The following is a 20,062-nucleotide window of genomic DNA, read 5'->3' as shown; positions in this document are numbered from 1 at the left end:
TTCCAATGAAACCTGCATATAAGGGGCTTAGCAGAGCTCTGGGCACACATGGTCAGTAGCTGTGAGCGATTACTATTGCCCTGTCCCAGGCACAGGCAGGGGCCCCTGGGGTGCTTCAAGATGCTGCGCTGAATCCCCAGGTGCTGTTATTGTCAGTTTAACGCCTAGTGTCCCAGAACTACCAAGCAGCGGAGGGGCACGCAGGGCTCTAGCAGGTGCCCAGGAGATAAGTGTTGGACAAATGAATGGAAGAGACACTGACCTTCATAGAGATAACACAGGTGAGGCTGCAAGTCCAAAGTCAAACCTCCTAGATTCAAATCCTAGAGCTGGAAAGACCTAGGCTTGGATGCCAGCTTTGCTACGTATTAGCTATGTGACCTTGGGCAACTTACTGAATCCCTCTCTGCCTTTGTTTTCTCCTCTGTACAATGGGCACAATAATATTACCCTCTTCATAAAACTGTCCTGAGGTTAAACGAGATGACACCTATACACTGTTAGCATGATGTCAGCGGCTAGGTGTCTGCAGCTCAGCTGGCCCAGGGGAGCCCATGCTTTAGAGCCAGGCCTGATCCAGGCTGGTCCCACTGGCGGTGGGTCCAGATCCTTGGGAACTCCTCTTCCGGATCACTGCTAGAAAATGACGACCTCACCCAAAGGACAGAGCCTCCTTCATGGGTGCTGCGGAAACACTTTCCACAAGAGGGCACCTTTTAGGAGCAGCTGGGCACCAGGCCCTGGGCCTTGCTAGAAGTACCTCCAACAATCTGAACAATTCCATGGCTAGAATGCTAAGGGGAGGGGCCCAGGTTCTGCTTCCACAAGATTGCGATTCGTTTCCCATTCTAAGGGGATCTGAGCCCCTGAGACAAGCTGGGCCGTGGCTGCATCCACAGTCAGTATTTTGAAGAGACGGCTGGAGTGCGGATCTGAGCCCCTGGGGGGCGCGTGGGCATGCGAAGGGGCCCGTTTTCAGGAGGACCCAGGTCTGTTCCTTCTTGGCGAGGACAGAGGCACAGATGCTGTTGCTGGTTTAATTAGAGAGGCAGCGGGGGGGAGGTGGCCACCACGTGACTGCCAAGCCAGGGCCGAAGCCACAGGCTGTAATGACAGGCAAGACGTGCCTCAGAGGCGGGTTTGCTGGGCCTGGGCTCATTAAGGGCCATCAAGAATTGGCGCAGGTGCAGTGCGCAGTTTTAAAGGACCGCCCTTAACACCTCCCATAGAAAAGTTAGAGCCCTGGGAAACATTTAGCGACCGTGGACGGGTCCACAGTCACCTTGGATGCCTGTGACCTAGGGGACGGAGTGTGGGGTTTGGACCTGGCTCCGCAGGCAACCTCAGAAGACTCACTGCTGGACAGTAAGTTCGTTCACTGAATACCCCTCTCTGTGCCTGGGGCTGATGTTAGAATCAAAAGAAAATTAATTATTATCAAATGGGGGACAGTAAATATTACTTCTCTCTCCCCTCTGGTTAGTAAATTATTAGAAGTAGGTGTCCTTGTGTTCACCCCAAGTTTGAGAAACAGGATGGCAGCCACGTTGCTGCAGGGTCTTTATCTTCAAGTCACAGTTTAGTCAACAAATTTCTGTCAAGTGCCTGCATGTGCCAGGAGCAGCTCCAGGCATCTGGGGTACATCGGGGAACCATACAGCCCATGTTCTTGGCCCTTTGGGGGCTTTTAGTCGAGTTCGGGGGAGGGATGGCACAGGACAAATCTTTGTGACAGAGGAGGTTTGGTGGTGGTCAGCACTATGGCACAAGCGGACAAGCAGGGCTGGGGAGGGCACAGGGTACTGGCTGGTGAGGGTTGACATCATAAATGGGCTCATGAGATGGGCCTCGGACCTCGTGGAGGACAGCGGAGCCGAGACTGGAGGGAAGCGGGTGTTGGGTGTGGGCTCTGCAGGGCCCCAGGAGGGAGCCCGGGAGCTGCTGCTTCTTACTGCCTCTCTTCTGCCGTGTGGATCCCACGAGGCTGCTCGGAAGCCCAAGGTGATCCTCAGAGCTCTCCATACACCCGCGCCACCCTCTACTCTCAGGGACACGGCCCATCCAGATGCTCTTCCCAAATCCCCTCCCTCTTCTTGGACCAAGGGACACTCCTTCCCTCTGAGGCTGATGACTCACTGCCCAGCACTCTAGGGACCCTCCCCTCTGCTTGTTCAGCGATGTCACTGGGTAAATCTCCCCCCTCTTAGAACCTGCGACGTGCAACTCTCCATGACTCCTACCCCCACCCAGAACGAAATGCCAGCCAAGGTGTCTGTCTGTCCACCTCGGCATTCCCAGCGCAGGGAGTTCACCCCTCACCCCATAGCTACCTGGCCACCCGCTCCCCCACCTCCATGCTTGCCAAGGTCACTGATGGTCAGCGCCAGTGCTGGCGCTGCTCACCATCCCCGTCTGGGGCTCTTTCTTGCCTGGACTTGGTGACCCTCCCCATCTCCTTTTCCATAAAATTCTCCATCTCGGGCTCATTTCTGAACCTCCCCGCCACCTGGCTGTCTTGCCCACTTTAAATGCTGATGTCTACCCACCCACCAGTTGCCACCCCTGCCCTTTCTCATCCCCTTCCGTCCACACACGCTCATGAGGTGGTACCGTTTCCTCCCTTTGTTTCGACAATGATCTGTAAGCTGACGATTCCTAAATCCCTCTCCAGCCTATGTGTGCTTCCTCACCTCCAGAACCTTCTTCCCCTCCTATTTTCCTGACCTCAGTGATGAAGACCCGTACCCAGCGACCTGATTAGAAGAGAGATGTTTCCCGATTCCTCCCACTTCCTCATCTTCCCCAGTGCTCTGCGGTACCCCAGTCCTGTCGATTCTCCTCCTGAGGACGTCTTAACGCACTCCTCCTGTCCACTCCTACGGCCCCATCGGGGCTCTTTCCCTCCTCCTCTCCTTCCCATCCTGGGGCAGAAGCACTGACAATGTTCTCTGGGGAGTGGGGACTGGAGGAGGAGTGCTTTGTACACAGAAGATAGTGAATTAACTTTCGTACACTGATTACTCTTGATGTTATGCAAAATGGTTATGACTTTGTACGTCTGAGAAGAGGGAGACCTGGGGCAGCCTCTCCAAAGGCAATCGGGTGAACTCTGAAAGGATGAATGAATGAACAAATGCCCCCAGAATTCTCTAGAGCTCTGAGGTAGGTGGAGACACAAATACTCTCTCATTTAATGGGCATAAATTAAAGACATACTGTTGGCCAGCACCTGAGGATTTGAAATGAACATGACACAGATCTTGCCATGGGACAGCCTGGTAAGGTCGCAGAGGTAATGTGGCAATGAATGAAGTGGTCATGAAACCTGGTTGAGGGTTGGTGTCCGGTGGAGATGGAGATAACAGTGGAAAGAGGGTGAGTTTGGGAAGCACGTGACCACTTCTTCACTCTCCCCTCAGCCTACTCTGATCACTCAGGCCTTCCACTAACCCCACTGAAATGGCCCTTACCCAGGGTGCCCAGGACCTACATCCTGTCAGGTCCAGGGGTCAGATCTCTGCGCTCAACTCACACTACTTCCAATGACACTGTACACTTGACCTTGGCTTCCTTTCAGAAAAACGTACTTTTCTTGGCTTTCTGTGACATCACAGTTTCCTGCTTTTTCTCCAAATCCATATCTATAGCTCTGAACTCTCTCTTGAACTCCCAACTCATCTACCCAGCTGCCGATCTAAGATATATCCCAAATCTGGGCATTTCTCACCATTACCACGTCTTTAACCTTAATTTAACATAGCAGCTTGCTCCCTGGACCTCACAATGGACCTCAGTCTGGTCTCTACTTTCTTTGTTACCCTTCCATAGTCAATTTTCCATAGAGCTGCCAGAATACTCTTTAAAAAGATGAATCAGCATAGTTGATTTACAATGTTGTATCTGTATGGTAAAACTATTTTAAAAAATGATAATAAAGTGAATTTTCCTGATTACTAAAAAAAAAAAAAAAAAAAAAGATGAATCAGTACGATCATTCTCTAACTTAAAACTTTCCGATAACTTCCCCCTGCAAGTAGAGTAAGTCACTTTACTGATGACCTAACAGGTCCCTGCAACACATCTGCCTTCCTCTCCTACTGCTTCCTCCATCATCCACTGGGTTTCCCAGCGCCTGGCCTTCTGTGTCCCCCAGACCAGCGCTGCCTCAGCCCTTTGCACTGGCCCCTCGCCTCACTCGCCCCACAGCTGGCCCTTCTCATCACTCAGGACTGAAAGCCACTTCCCTGAACTCCGTACGAAAGTTCCTTCCCCCGTTGCATCACTTCCTCTCCCGTTACTGTTACACTTTTCTTTTCCTTTCTCTGCTTACGCATCCCTGTCTGTGTCCTCTCCCGAGAACAGAAACTCCATGACCGGGAGCCTTATCTGTTCGGGTTACAACTTTCCCCCCCAGCCTGGAGGAGAGCCCTCAGTGAGTATGTGTCGGCTGCATGCACGAATCAACTCGGGACCTGCCCTGACCACTCGGTGTGGATGTGACGGGACAAGGGGCCAACCTCTCCACCATCCAGCAGGCCCAGTGTCCAGACCCCACCATCGTTGCAGGGGTACACGATAAAATGTTCCTTTTAATTTAAAATCAGAAGAAAAAATAAATATAAGAATGGATATATAAGAATGAATCCAGCCTACATTCATCTTTTACCTGCACAGTCAGAAAATACTTTTACTGTTTTGGGGGGACAAGTCAACCCCGCCGATCCCTGGCTTCCTCTGCACTGAGAATGATAATCTCACGCATCAGGGCCGGGGGACACTTAGACGAGGTGCCGTGTGTGCGTGACAACTCTGAGGGCCGGGTGGCTACAGCGCCGGCGTGGAGGGGTCCCAGCGTGGCTCTCAGGGGTTGGACACTGTCTCCTTCACCTAGAAGTCCTCTCATAACTGCAGGGCTGGTCACCCTGTGCCCATTCAAAGCCTAAAGAGAAGGCAGCTCCGACTGGTTAGGCAACCTGCCTGAATTGCATGGCTAAAGCAAGGAATTGTGACCCATTTTTCTGATTCCAGGTCCTGGGCTCTCCAGAGAGCCTCGCGATGCCCAGGGTTGGGATCCTCGCACCACCCCACCCCAAAGGGCTGGGGAATTCGGTGCAGCAGCCCCTCTCTGCAGGAAATCCGTGTACTTCCCTGGGACTCCTGTACCGTCCTCTGCTATAATCTGTCACCAAAGGCTTGCTTTTCCCAGGCTGGAGCTTGTGCCAGCGCCTGGGGCTGCCAGGTGCCACTTTCCAACTCTCAGGCAGGCTGCCCTCCCCCTCCCTACTCTCCGAAGGGCCCCCATCCCACCTGCTCCTGGATGAGGCCAACTCCTGGCCAAGCTCAGGGGCACCTCAGCGGCGGCGATTCTGATTTTTCTCGCCTTCCTTGGAGATGCTTGTGTTTTGGAGGGGAAGGAAGAGCATTGCCTCTTGGAACAAATCTGCTTTTGATCATGCAAATTAATGCCCGGTTAATGTAGGCAGACTGTCAGTTTCACCAGTTAGGGAGAGAGAGAGAGTGAGAGAGAGAGAGAGAGAGAGAGAGAGAGAGAAGAGAGGGAAAAATCCCCACCACGGCAACTGATGAAGAATTTCAACAGAAAGCTGCTACTTCAGAAAATAAGATCGTTCTCTGCGAACAGAGCCTTTCCAGGCATCTCAGGCAGCGCTGATGTTCCACGGGTATGTGGTTAACTTTGCTGGTGTCATTAAGACTCCTTGGGTGGGCCATAGATGGCTTGGGGTGGTAAGTGGGTGAGGGTCTTCACGTGGAATCTCTGGAAGCCCTACCCAACCTCTTAGGGCTGCGGGAATTTAGTGGGTCTCTGCTGATGTGATGGACGGGTGAGTCCGGGGGCTCACGTGGGATGGGAGGGACGTCTACCCCTCCTGTGACTTCCCCCAGGGAGCTGGATGGTGTGTGTTTGTGGGTTGGGCTCTGGATGGTACTGATGTAGGTTGGCATGAGGAGAAAGCATGTGTGTGCATCTGCCACGATTTGGAAAATTGGCTCAGGTCAGGCGAGGTGATTTAGTGACTGTGCGTCCTTTGTATTCCTGCTTTCTTGGGATTATTCTCTGGATTGGGGACAGTGGCTTTGGATACTGACCATAGTAGTACAGTTAAAGAATTAAGTGAAAAACTAATATTTATCGAGCACATGGTATTTGCCAGACATTGTTGCATGTATGATTTCTTTCAATATCTTTATGAGGATATGTACTAATAATCTCCCGATTTTACAGATAGGGAAACTGAGGCTCAGGTTCTGGAGAACTCAAATACCCCCGACTACAGTCCATGGACACCCAGGGCACTCTCCCCGCTCCATTGACAGACAGCTGGGGGAACAGGGTCCTGGTCAGTTCCTTCATCACTGGGTCACTACTGCTGGCAGTGCCACTGTGGGTCCAGTGACACCCCCCCTCTTCCCTAACTGCCCTGAGGTCCTACAGTAGGACGACCATCTCTCCAAATAGTGTGTATCAAACTGCATTTTAGTTACTTACTTTTGCCCATTTTCTATTTTGTTACTTGACTGAGCTCCCCGAGGGCAGGAATTTAATTTGTATCGATGCCCCCAGACACCTAGCACAGCATCTGGCACATAGTAAGTGACCTTGGGAAGTGTCCCCATGACTACATGAACAGGTCTCTGTGTTGGGAAAACATACCCGAGACCCTGTTCTAGGCGCATGTGAAAATTTTCTACAGTTGGTATGTCCTGCTTCTCAGCACAGACAGGGTGGGAAGGGCTCGGCCATATGGATGGACAGAGGATTCAGGAAAGGAATCGCTGGGATGGAGGCCCTCAGGAATGTGCCATCCTGGGATTCTCCTTGGCTAACGGCAGCTGGACTCAGGTGCTATGGAGCCTTCCAGGGGGAAATGGAGAAACCCACAACCCAATGCTGAATACAGGTCACGAGGAGGCTGAGGAAGGGAAGGCAACCTGGAGGGCACGAGTGAGCAGAATGTTTGGATATAAAGAGGAACTTCAGTACCGCCTCCAGAGGGCAGCTGGTAGCTCGGTTCCCACTTGGGTGTCCACGCTACTCCATGGTATTTCTGTGTTGGGCATGATTCTGAGGATTATTGCTGTAGGGTGTTGTAGGTGGTGCTAGTGTATTTCCATCCCTGTCCTAGAGTTTAGCACACAAAGCACCCCCAACTGGAGGCAGAGGACCTTCAGTGGAGACTTGGCTTTGCAAATGACTAGCTAGTAGACCTTGGGACAATCATTAAACCTCTCGAAACCTATTTCTTCCTCAGTACAATGGTGTTAAATGTTGGTTCGTGGGTATGGAGCTCACAGCCTTATGGCTGAGATAAAAGAAGAATGTGGGTGGAACTGCAAAGTCCTTTGCACCTAGTGGCCCTGATTCTAGCTGGGTTTGTGCTCACCCAGCATGCTGTCGTTGTTGGATGACAAGCTCATGGAGGGAAGGCCTGGCTTCTCCCAGAGGGCTGGGATGGAAAAAGGGTGCCTTTGGAGTTGAATTCTGGCTTCTCTCTGAACTCGTTTCCCATCTGAGCATTAGTGATAATAATCCCTGATCCATAGGGTCGTTTGGGAATAAATTATCTCCTTGAAGACTCCTAGGTCAGATCCATAATTTCATTCTTTCCATTGAACAAAGATTCACTGAGCACTTACTGTGTGCCAGCCACTTTTGTAGGCACCAGAGATATAGCAGATAGCAAGATAGATAAAGTCTCAGAGCTCATGGGGTTCACATTCTAGAGGAGGAAGAAATAGAGTAGACGAATATAGAACATGTCAAGGGGAACAAGTGCTGAGGACGGGGAGCGGGATAAAGGGGAGAGAGGATGCTGGGGGTGTGGATGCCTTTTCCACCAGAGTGGTCCAGGATGTTCTCTCCAAAGAAGCAGACCCTGAAGGAAGCGAGGGAATAAGTTACCTGGGGAAGAACATTCTAGAAGGGAGGACAGAAAATGCCAAGACCCTAAGGTGGGAGTGTGCTCGGCAGATTTGAGGAACACCGTAGGGACCAGTTAGGCTGAAGCACAGTCAGCGGGAGGAGGCGGGCAGCAGGAGACGAGGTCAGAGGGCAAATAGTGGCCACATCAGATAGTGGGCGTTAAGGACTGTGGCTTTTCCTCTGCATGAGCTGAAGCCACTGGACGGCTTTAAGAAGAGGCGTGACGTTATCTGACTTGCACCATAAAGGGATTACTCCAGCCCCTGTGGTTCTCATAGAGCAAAGGGGGCAAAGCCAGAAGCAGGGAGATGGTTGGGGGCCATTGCAAGACTCCCGGAGAAAGATGATGGCAAGGATCAGGGTGATGGCAGAAGGGGTGGGGAGAGGGGGTTGGAAACATCTTGAAGATAGATGTGCTGATGGAATGCTGGTAGGCAGAGAGAGAGGTTTGGAGTCTGGGTTGCTGTTTATTGAGATGGTGAAGACAGTGGGGATATAAGCTGGTTGGGGGTGGGGACATAAGTGGAATCAGCAGTTCATTTTGGCTGTGTTAAGAGTGAGAAGCGATGAGACATCTAAGTGAAGACGTCAAGTCGACCCTGCGCTGACCCAGTCTAGAGTTCAGGGGCAAAGCCCAGGCGGGAGGTACAGAGTGGGGCTGGAGGTACGCGTTCAGGAGAGGCCGGCATGTAATGGCACTGCAAGTGTGGACTTGGCCTCAAACCTGACTGTTACTGTATCCCTGCTTCTCCCAACTGTCCACAGCAGTCAGCACCTAGGCGGGTTCCCAGCGGGATGCAGGCTCACAAGAACCACCCAACGACTGCACTAGCGCCTGTTCAAAGGAGAATAAATGCAGAAGGGAAGTCAGACAGGAGGAGTCAGCCAGTTCCCTATTCTGATGCCTGGACTTGAGGGCACACTCTCCTACTCATCTCCTGGTGCAGGCAGTGAGCTCTGTCAGCAGACACGATCTTTCTTTGCAAGTGGACCAAGGATATATCTCCTTGAAAGCCTCAGAGGGAAACTCAATGCATTGTTGACAAGGGTTTCCAGTCCTCTGGATGCAGGTTCCCTGCTGGAGGAGGTTCAGAAATTCAGGGCAGAGTTGGGAAACTCCCAAGATGCTGCTGGGAGAGGACCAGGAAACACCAAGGCAGCCGCAGACAGTCCTCTTAAAGTGGGTTGGCATCACCCGAAAATATACACTTGAGCTGCCCTATGGTCAACCCCAGAACCCAGACTGACAATAAAAGCTCCCCTCCCCCTAGCCCCGATGGATGGCTCTTCCACTGCGGGTGGGAGGAGTATAGGAATGTGCTGCTGGGGCCTGCTTCTAGGATGATTCCCCAGGCTCCCGGGAATGTATGTAGTTCTTCCTCTCTCTCTAAGGTCAGAGATGGCTGGGATGCATTTCCAGCTCATGGTCCAAGGAATCAGAGCTGTGAGGATATAGTATCTTCTGTACAAAGATTTCCACAGCCTCCCCTGATGGGTAGTGTGGAATGAGGTGTTTCATGGAAGAGGATCCAGGGCCGATGGCCATGTCTTTCCATGCTGCCCATGCTGTAGGGCATTGTTTCTCTCGGGCAGCATGCAGAGAGTGCAGCACAAATGTAAGGATATTCGTTCCTTTCTCTTGCTTTATAATTTTTTGTTTTTGTGAATCTTTTATAACACTTAGTATAAGAGTACTCATGTATATAATTTATACTCAAATGACTGTGCTTACTATTTTTTAACTGATGACGGGCTTGATCAAAGTAGTGGGAACTTGAAGACCCACTACTTCAGAGAAGAAAAGCCCAGGGCTAGTGGTGGAGAGTGGCATTGTTTCAGTGTTTCCTGAGTGTTAGTCTGGTTCAATAAACAAGTTGCAGCCCCTTGAAGTAAAGGGCTGAGTCATATATGGGTGCTCGGCAGAAAAATGTAGAGATGGATCAGGGGCAAAAGTTCCTTCTCCGTGGCTGTGAGTCAACAGGATGGAAGCTGTTAGTGACCTAAGCTCTGCTCTGTGCCACCCCCCAATACACACACACACAACGCAACACAATGCTCTCTATTTATACATATACATATATATGCACACATATGCCTATGTGATGTAATCATATGTATATTAGTCATGTTAGTAATATTAAATTCATAGTATTCTTTTTCACATTGCCACACCTCCTGGGATAGCCCATGTTAATTGCTTGCTGTGTATCTTTCTGCAGCACTATCCTTTCACATAGAAATAAATACAATTATACACATTTACATATTTATAGATATACACAGGTTGGTTGTTTTTTAAATATATGAATGCTACCTTAATTTCACACTCCTCTGCATTCTGAGTTTTTTGTTTTCCATTTAACAACATATCACAGGCATCCTCAAGCCAGGAAAGATGTATCTGGTTCATTCTTTTCACCGTCTGCATCATATTCAATAGTTCATCATATTTAATAGTGTGTATCTTCATCTAGTCAACCATTTCCCTGTTCATAGACATTTGAGCTGCTTTCAATGTTTTTGCCACAGTAATTAATGCTGTGATTAATACCCTTGTATATATCTCATGTCAAAGTGGTGCTTTATTGCTGTAAGATAGATTCCCCTAAGTGAGGTAGATTACCCAAGGGAATAGCATAATCCAAAGGGTGCAAGACCCCATTTGGTTGCATTAATGATTCTTTTTTTGGTGTTATTAATTCCAATGATACTGCCTTATACTCAACAGAGCCAGACAGAGCCCTACACTGAGTGTGTGTGTCCTCACCTTGTGTCATGTGCTGGGGCCACCAGCCCAGGCTGATGACCTAGAGGACCCATCAGGAGCAGCTTGACAAGGAGGGGTGGGCGGGCCAGGGGGGAGTGTGCTCGGCCTCTTCCTGGGTGGCTGCATCCTGTGAGGAGTGATGGTCTCTCTGGGCTGAGCAGGAAGTATCTGCTCAGGCAGATAAATGACCTCACAAGTCCCTCGCACTTTGCTGTGTCTCCAACAAGCCACACAAAGCTGCTCTTGCCCTGTGCCTGGTCCACACTTTCCTGGGATGGCTGGGAAGCTCGGTAGCTTGGAAGGCTAGGGTTTGGGTTTCCCTGCCAGGACTCTCTTCATCCCCATGCCTCTCCTTCTCCCAGCCTCCGTGGGACAAGCATCTTTCATGGAGCAGCGGTACCCACGGCCTGGAGCCCTGAAGCTACAGAGCTCCTGGGTCAGCCCTGCTGGCAGTTTCCCATGGTGATTCATTCCCAGCTGTAATTTGTGGATGTGTCTGGGTTGCTCACAACTCGGCAGGTGTCTTATTTCTGAATCCCACCCACCACTACCACCTGCCAAACTTCTTATAGAGCCTTTGCACATGTAGTTTTTTCAGTGATTGTTTTGAAAATAAGCAAGTAAGTCGATGACCCTTGACCAAGGTCAGACTTAGGTCCAGAGTCACTGGGCCGCACCCCGCAGGGGCCCCGAGGCCTCCTCCCACCTACCTTCACGGCCTTGGCTCTGTTGATGAGCCCGTCATCCTGAGAACTCCCGATGAGCAGATCCACCCTCACCCGTGGAGCTCTCTGCAGTGCTCGGGCTGGAGCTTCTTGGAGGTATTGGCCATCGACCACAGGACCCCAGTAGTGGAAAGGGCCACTCACGGCCAGGAGCTGCATCAGGTGCAAAGGGGTGTCGTGATTTATATGGACTTTGTCCTTTAAAAAAGTGGTACTGGAATAATCCGTTGCATTGCTTCACTGAATCAGGTCTTAACCATAATGAACACCAGTGCTGCTTATTTACCCAAAGCTCTACTGGGAAATAAGAGTAACGTGGCCAGACAGCAGCCAGGCAGGACACCAGGCGACAGTGCCGGGAAGGTGAGTCTTGCTCTGAGCAGTGGTTGGTCCCTAGGGGAGCATCCCAGAGCCTCCCACGAAAGTGACAACAGATCCACAGGGAAGAATGGGTAAGCCTGAGCCTGTGGTTGAGTGAGTGAAGCAAGAGATATTGATCGAGGAGGAGGTGGTGGCCAAAGGCAGGATATGACAGGGAAATTCACCAGCTTTAGCCACCATCCGATTAGCCCACCTTTGGAGGAGCTAAGGATAAGACCTGCGCCGGGTCTGCAAGTCCAGGCTCATTGCCGAAGGGATTAAAGTGTCAGCTCAGATGACAAGTTATTCCTGCTAGAGTCCCCTTTGTTAATATCAGGGCCAGCCAGAGAGACTGGGGGCTGTGAGCAGGGTCTTTATAGGCTGGAGAAGGAAGCGCACAACTGTCCTGCCTAAGAGGGCATGTTGGCCTTGCTCCACTGCAGCCGTGACCACAGTGCTCAGTACGTGTTGCTGTGGCTTGATGGGGTGCCACCAGGGTCCCAGCAAGACCCTTTACCTGTGTCACTTCATTTTCTTTTCCTCCTCTATAAGGTCTCCATCATTATCCCCATTGTACAGATAAAATCTGATGAGCAGAGAGATCTGTTGACCCTCAGGACCTGTGCTTGGTCCATTACATCCTGTGGCCTATGCACGGCCCAGGGGGTCTGGAAATATGGACTCAGTTCCAGCTGGTCACCAACCTACTGCGTGGCCTTGGGTGGGTCCTGTCTCCTTTCTGGCCTGGTTTGCATTTGTAAAAGATCAGAGGATGTCCCTCCCAACTCGCACACGAGTGCCCACCTTGGTCTGGGCGTCATTGAGGACACTGGCAGGCTCCTGGCGGAGGCAGGACACCATTTCTTGGATGGACAAGGTGGGGCAGCCAACCTCCTTCGCCAAAGCAGCTGCCTGCTGCCGAGCCTTCTCCGGCCTGATGACAGCGGCGGGGGAGAGCGCGGAGCCACCCTGGAAGACAAAGCAGGCTCAGGGCCCAAGGTCTAGATCATCTCCCATCCTCTGCTCAGCCCAGAGACCTCAGGGCCTCATCAGAGCTCTGCATCCTTCTTCTAGGTATGGGAGTCCCAGGACCCTTCCTGGGACACCCACAGGCCTCTAGGAAGTCAGAGCTGATCAATATTATGTCAACATGTTGTGAGCTCTTGAGTGAGTCTCCCTAGGCCTCGGTCTCTCACCTGTGAAGTAAGAGCAGTGACCGAGTGACCCTCAGTCTTGGCTATGAACCGAAGCTGTATATGGAGGCACAGAGTTGATGGTGGTCGAACGGGGACAGAGATCAGAACTGTCCTCTGAGGAGAGGACTCTGCAAAGGTGGGTACATCCCACCAGCACCTCCTGGGGGCTCCTTAAATCGCAAGCTTTCCTGGCTCAGTTAAGCTAGAGTTGGACTTTAAAATAGATGCCCACTTAAAGGTGATGGAAACACAGTCATTGTGAAAGTAAATTGTATCAGCAAAGTCATCGTAAGTCTCCGTACAAACTGCAGGTCTCTGGGAGCATTTCCTCTCTAAGAATGCAGGTGGTGGTTACTGGGTTCTGGGAGATGGCTCTCCGGGCCTGGACTGTTGGTGGAACTGGGTCTTCTGCCAGGGGTGGAAGAGGTGAGCTGCGTGGGGTCCTGACCAGGGTAGGACCCCGGGGCCCATCCTCTGTGGGTCACCCCTTCCCTCCGGCTCAGACGCGGGCTACTGCCCACCGTGGAATCAGGGACGGTCTGGGACGGGACTGCTGGCACCGCTACCAATACTCGGGATGCTGCCCTAATAATAGTAACAGAACGGCCATCGACTGGGGACTTAGACTGTCTCGAGAGCTTCCGCCTTTTTATCTCATTGGATCCTCGTAAGAGATGTGTACGTTAGCGGCTGTGACCGTCTCCATTTTATAAATACAGAAAGAAAGAAACAGGGAAATTAAGTAGCTTGGCCAAGGCCAAAAATCTTATCAGAGGTGGAACCAGCCTGTGGCTTCAGACAGCTGGGCTCCAGAGTCTGCTGTGCTCCAGGACCTTGGGCGGAAAGTGGAAAGCGCTAGATCTATGACCAACCTCTGCAATGAGGGCCAGCTGGGCTGGAGAGTATTGGTCATGGGGCACTCACTGCTACCTGCCTGGTGGTCCCCCTCCCAAGAACTTTTTCTGCTTTGTCTCATGTAATCCTCACAACCAGAATACAAGGTAGGTACAGCTGTCATCCCCGCCCTGTCCACAAGCAAACTAAGGCTCCAGGAGGAAAGGGAGAATCCTCACTTACAAGCACCTAATAGACACCAGGAGCCAGGAGCTTGGCAACCACAGCTTATAAGTACTTCACGTGTATTAACTCAATAAATCCTCTCCACAACCCTGGGAGGTAAATATTATTTATGCCCTTATCTTAGAGAGGAGGAAAGTAAAGCACAGAGAGGTTCAGTATCTTGTCCAACGTCATACAGCTTGGTGAGTGGCAGAGCCAGGATCCCACCCCTGGGCTGTGCTCTCAGCCCCACGTGATGCCACGTGTGTTTTCACCTCCAGAACAAGATGGTGTGTCCAGGAGCTGAACTGCCCCCCTTGCTCCAGTGTAAAGAGAGCACTGATCTGGCTGACTCCATGGTATATGTTTCCATTTTAGGCCCTACCCTGAGCTAAAAATACCAGCAACACAGAGCTCGGTTTCCTCATACGTGAAATGGGTTTACCAGCAGGTACGGCTCTCTCTGGGCCTTTGAGAGGGTCGTTGAGGTAAGGCAGAGGAAGCATTCTGGAAACTGTAAAGTGCAGTGCCCATGCTCCCCTGGGTCGTTGGTGCTCCTACCCACTGTGTAAAAGAGACAACAGACAGAGGTCTAGAGGGCAGGACACTGATCCTCCTGAAAGCCTGCTGGACGAGTTTTCTGGAATAGGGAGTACATTCCAGCGCTGCATGCACCCGGGAGGTCCCAGGGGTCTTCATGCTTCAGGTCAGGACTGAGGGTCACGGGCAAAGCATGGGCGCCACAATGAGAACAGGCCGCCCTGAGGGTAGACGGAGAGCCGAGGGCAGCACTGGGCCAAGCAGCTGCCCAGAGGGCAGGCAGCCCCCTGCCTGGGGCCTGGGACTGGACCTGCCCACAAGGAGGGTCGAGGCTCCGAATCCTAGAAGCTAAATGCAGCAAATGTAGAAGCTCTGTGCTCCAGACCTGGCCCCAAGTCTACAGGCTGATTTCACATCTTCCTTAACACCTTTCCTCCTGGGCACCTTGACACAGAAGTATCGATCCACATGGTCCCTCTGGGGCGGCTGAGATGCCCAAGCATCACAAGAGCCAACCTCGATGGAGCATTTCTGTGCGTCCTCAGTATCCAACAGATATTAATTTACTTAAGCCTCACTACCATGCCACGAGGCAGGGGGAATTATCACCCTATTTTATAGAGGAGGGGGTTTCAGGCACAGAGGGGCTCTGGGGACCTCCAGCCAAGGGCTCTTGCTCTGAGCTTCAGCGTCTACAAACCACGGCGAGCCCTAAGCAGTAATAAAAGTAAAATGCCAGCCAGTGCCAGCCAACCTGGAGCTCAGCAATGGTGTCAGCAAGTAAAGGTCATGATGGTTGAACCCTTACGTGGAGTCCCCGTGCCCATGAGTTTATCCTTCCAACACTGAGAATGCCAGCTTTTCTGAGAACCACTGGGTGTGCTCTGTCTGAAGGGCAAACACACAGACACACACACAGACACACACAGACACACACGAATACACGCTCACGGTATTCAAGGTTAAAGCCCCATGTTCTAAACTGCGCTTTGAGCTGACAAAGTGCAGAAGGCTGAAGTGGGCCTCTGGGCCTGCTCTGCCCACAGAGAGGCTGCGGGGAGACGCGGACTGCAGGATGGGGCCCTCTAACGTGTTCTACATTTTCTACAGGTATAAAAAGCCAGAGTCCCCAATACAGTGAGGAAGTGGTTAAAGGCGTGGGTTACACTGACATTGCAAGAGAGAACCCAGAGAACTTTCCTTTCTTCAAGGACTTTGTTTTAATCGATCTTTCTGAAGGAAACCACATTCTTCATGGAAAATCGGTGGTTAAACAAGCCAACGGCCGGCTCAGTCCTCACTTTGAAGCACTTGGTTGAAGACAGAGAACTGGGGGTGGCAGGAGGGTGTGGTGCGCAGAGTCGTGCAAAGAGCGGGGCCTTTGGGGGCAGAAGGACCAGGTTCAAACCCCAGCCCTGACGCTCGCTGATGTAGTGACCTTGGGCAAGTGAGTGACACCTGGGGCCTCGGTTTCCTCATCTGTGAATGGGGCCGACGAACCTACTCCACAGGTCATGGTGAAGATGCCCAGAGGAGGTGGCTGCGTCTTCCCCACGGCGGGAGGTGAGGTCCCTACTGCTGTGAGCGCCGCGGGGCTCAGGGGACCGGGGACTGGCAGCAGGGTCTCTCCAGCCCGCCTGTCACGCCAGCCGTGCATCCCCAGCCCTGGGCCCGCGCTTTACCTAAATCTGACCTGGTTATCGAGTGGCAATGAATTTCCGCTTGTTTTTTTTTTTTAACTTTAAAAATAGTGCAGGGCAAAACCACAATTGCTGACCACTGCTTTTTCTTTCTGGAGCCTCTGAACACAGGAAGGTGTCTTGACCTCAGCCAGCCACTGTGGTCACCTGAGAGTCAGGAAATGCCCCTGGCCAAGCACAGGCACAGAGCACATGCTCACAGACAGAAAGACACACTCACAGTACAGTCATGCACACGTACAGTCACGCACACACACACACTGCAGACACACACAGACTCACACTCAAAAACACACACTCTCACACAGAGACACAGATAGAAAGACACACACAGATACACTCAGCCACACACAGACACACCAGACTTTCTTGAAATGGACACCTCAGTGACCCATTCATAGGTCTTCCCCAGAAAGCACCAAGGAGGGGGTAGTTTCTGTGACAAACATGCCATCCCAGGAGGGCCTGGTGGCCCTCTCTTAGGGGGACAGGTGAGTCCAAGGAAGTGGCTCTGGGTGGCAGGTGAGCCCTCCAGGAGGTGCCCGTTCCTTCTCATCTCCTTCCTCGAGTCCATCACCCTCTGCCACCCGTCCCCCCCGCAATGGATCCCTCACCCATGAGGGGGCCGGTGATGTTTCCTCGTGGGGAAAGAGGGCGTGGGTGGGAAGCTGGGCGCCCACTGGGGCACAGTGTGGAATCAAGGAGTTAATTCACGCCGAGCCCTTGCGAAGGTGCCCTGCAAGTAGATGTAACAATGATGGCAATAATTCTCACTTAAATAACACTCACTATGTGCCACACACTCTAGGAGGCTGTGCACATAGAGGCTGGTTTACACCCAAGAACAGCCCTACGAGGTGGGGAGAGGGTTATCGCAGCCTTACAGGTGATGAAACTCAGGGCAGAGATCAGGCTCCTTGCCCCGAGCCGCACAGCTGGGGAGCGAGGGCACCGGGATTTGAGCCCAGGCAGTTGGATCCTTAGCAACATGTTCTAACCTTGTGAGCCCTCAGTCTTATGCCTCTGGTCACCGGTCCCTTTCTGTCCCTGTGTGAATGTGAGGCCAAAGCAAAGTGGAAGGTCATGGCTCCGTGCCCGGGCAGACCAGGGTTTCGACCCCAGCTCCGCCCATGGCCATCTCGCCAACTCCCTTTGTCATTCTGAGCTTCCAGCTCCTGATCTGAAAACTGGGGATATTTTGGTGAACACTCATGGGGCTGGTACGCAGAGTGAACAAGATGATGGATGCAAACTACCTAACATGGAATTATCACTCAATAAAGCTAGTTAGGATTATCGTGATGAATGCTGTTTTGTTACCTAGGTATTTTCCTCCTACAATCTGACGTACTATCATTTGATAGTATCATTATCAAAGTCACTTAATTAAACCTGTTGTTACAAACCTAGTGACAGGTAGCAAGTCCCTTGCAATCTCTGTCTTGGAGTTCTGCTCACATGCACTTCCTGCTTTTTGAAAATATGGACTGTATCCATAGGACACACATATTAGTGGCCTCAAGGTGAGTCTGTCTGTCATCAGGGTCAAGAGAGAGCCAGGAATTCTCATGCTTTCGAAGTTCAGAGCAGGGAGAGATTTCTGAGCATGAGGGTGGTCCAGAGGAAGCTGCACAGAAGTAGGACTTGAGTGGGCTTTGATGGGAGGAAATGATTAGAGAAAAGGAAAGAGGGCAGGTGGCCACTCTTGGGGGGAATAGGTGGGGATGGCAGGTGAATTCAGGGGTCTGATTACCCAAGGGAGCTGTAGGGGGTAGCAGCTGGTTGCAGGTATCCCAGCATCCCCAGAACAGGACTTAGAACTCAGAAAAGTATGTACTGAATGAGTGAGCCAGTGGCTGTGTAAGTGGATCAGTAGATGGATGGATGGATGGATGGATGGATGGATGGATGGATGGATGGGCGGATGGATGGACCAATTAATTCTCCTGGGTGAAGAGAGGCATGGGCATAGAGAGGTAGTGAGGAACAAAAGTGAGAAGGCTTTAAATCCAGCCTGAGCAAGAGGTGCAATTAGAAGGTAGTAAACCCCAAGATACAGGACAGGTATCTCACAGGTGGTGAGGAGTCAGTAAAGGCTTCTGAACAGGGTGTTAGAGAAGGTATTTTAGGAATGTCCTTGAGTCATTTGTCTTTGCATCTCGGTGCTGAAAATAGCACATAGCACTCAATAGCCTCTCCGTAAATGATCCTCGAAGCTTCCTGAAGATGAACTTCTGATGGCAGAGGTTGGGATGGTTATTCCTTTACCCCCAGAGCCTAGCACAAAGCTTGGCGTACAGCAGGCCTTCGCTAAACATTGGTGAGCAGGAACTCAAATGAATGGCTGGATGGTGGATTGACCGCTGGGTGGGACGAATGGGAGAGATGCTGTCTGAGGCAGGGAGCCCAGCAGAGGCTCGTGTGGCCAGAGGAGAAAGGGGTGAGGCGTGATCCAGAGCATCACTGCCACTGCCCTGCATAGGGCCCTCTCCTAGGAATGGGCCCAAACCTGGAAGGTTGAGACCAGAATGTTGTAGACTAGCTGGACTGGGGGACACCATCGAAGCGGACAACTCAGAGAGAATTCTGCAAACTAAAGCAAGAGATAGACTTTTTAAAAAACCTTCTGTACATCCAAGTTAATATTAGTATTCTCTTTCATCTTTTCTACACCGAAATCGTCTTCTTTCCTTGATCCCTAAAAGCATGAGTTTTAGTCTAATTTGTAGCACTCCGAGTTTGGCAAAATTTCAGTCAAAGGGATGATAATTAACAGAACTTTCATCTTGAAACCCTAGTCTGAGGGCGTAAGAGCACGCTTCCCCCTTCCTCTTCTTCTTAGGAATCAGCAGTTCTTGTTTTTAGTTGGTGAAAGCCCGGGGAATTTGGATGAGGAAAAAAAGCTGTATCTTAGCCCTTGCTAATGTCCTTTGAATATCAGCCGAGGTGTTGCCCTTGCCTGGAAACATCTTAACATCAAGTACAGGGATGAGTCGTAACCTAGGGGAGCGCATGAAAGGCAAGGCTGGAAAGAGGCTCCGTGAGTACGTCCCCTCTTTCGGAGACGTGTGTGTGTGTACAAAATACATCATCTCTCTAAGCCTCAGTGCTCTCCACTATAAAGCGCCAGCCTCACAGCCTTGTTGCAAGAGGTGTACAAAGTGCACTGCGTGAGGAACTCAGCAAGGGGCCCAGGGCAGAGCACACGGTCACCACTGGCTTCCGTTCCTTCTCTTCCCCTTAGTTCTATGGGTCCTCCCAATAGGACAACAGCCCGCCAGCCCTTTGGTGACTAATTCTACCTTGTCGTTCTCTTTAAAATTTTGAAAGCAACTTCCAGTGTGGAAAAGTGGGGTAGCGCTTCATAAACTGCAGCCGATGACAGGAGTCAGAACCTGCAGGAAAGACAAACAGCCTGGTCCCTCTGAGGCGCAGGGAACAGAGCAGGAGGTACGGCTTCACGGCCGGGTCTGCTTCCTCCCGGCCGTGGGACGCCTGCTAAGCCCTCCGCGGCCTCTCTCCACCTCCGTCTCTCCATCTTTAGATAACCTTTGTTAAAACATTTTTAAAAAGCTTCTGGCCACACCACGCAGCATGTGGGATCTTAGTTCCCCAGCCAGGGCCTGCGCCCCCTGCATTGGAAGCACGGAGTCTTAACCACTGGACCACCAGGGAATTCCTGCTCCACCTTTATATAACTTTTAAAGGGAAGTAGAAGGGAATTAAATGTTTACAACGTACCTTTTAAGAGCCAGTCATTCATGCACATTTTC

At 51.4% G+C, this 20,062-nt stretch overlaps 1 protein-coding gene across 1 annotated transcript in view; it reads right to left on the bottom strand.

The window, feature by feature from the left end:
• TG (thyroglobulin) overlaps positions 1–20,062 on the bottom strand; it is a gene marked incomplete at its 5' end in the record, with an annotated part of 239,511 nt that overhangs the window by 23,903 nt on the left and 195,546 nt on the right. The window contains 2 exons of the mRNA XM_081258080.1: positions 11,420–11,587; positions 12,599–12,763. Of these exons, the coding sequence (XP_081114206.1) occupies positions 11,420–11,587; positions 12,599–12,763 (333 nt within the window). The remainder of the gene's footprint in view (positions 1–11,419; positions 11,588–12,598; positions 12,764–20,062) is intronic.

Source organism: Mesoplodon bidens, assembly GCF_964165515.1.
Source record: "Mesoplodon bidens genome assembly, chromosome: 16".
Lineage (NCBI taxonomy): Eukaryota > Metazoa > Chordata > Mammalia > Artiodactyla > Ziphiidae > Mesoplodon > Mesoplodon bidens.
This window is presented reverse-complemented; position numbering and strand designations above follow the sequence as displayed.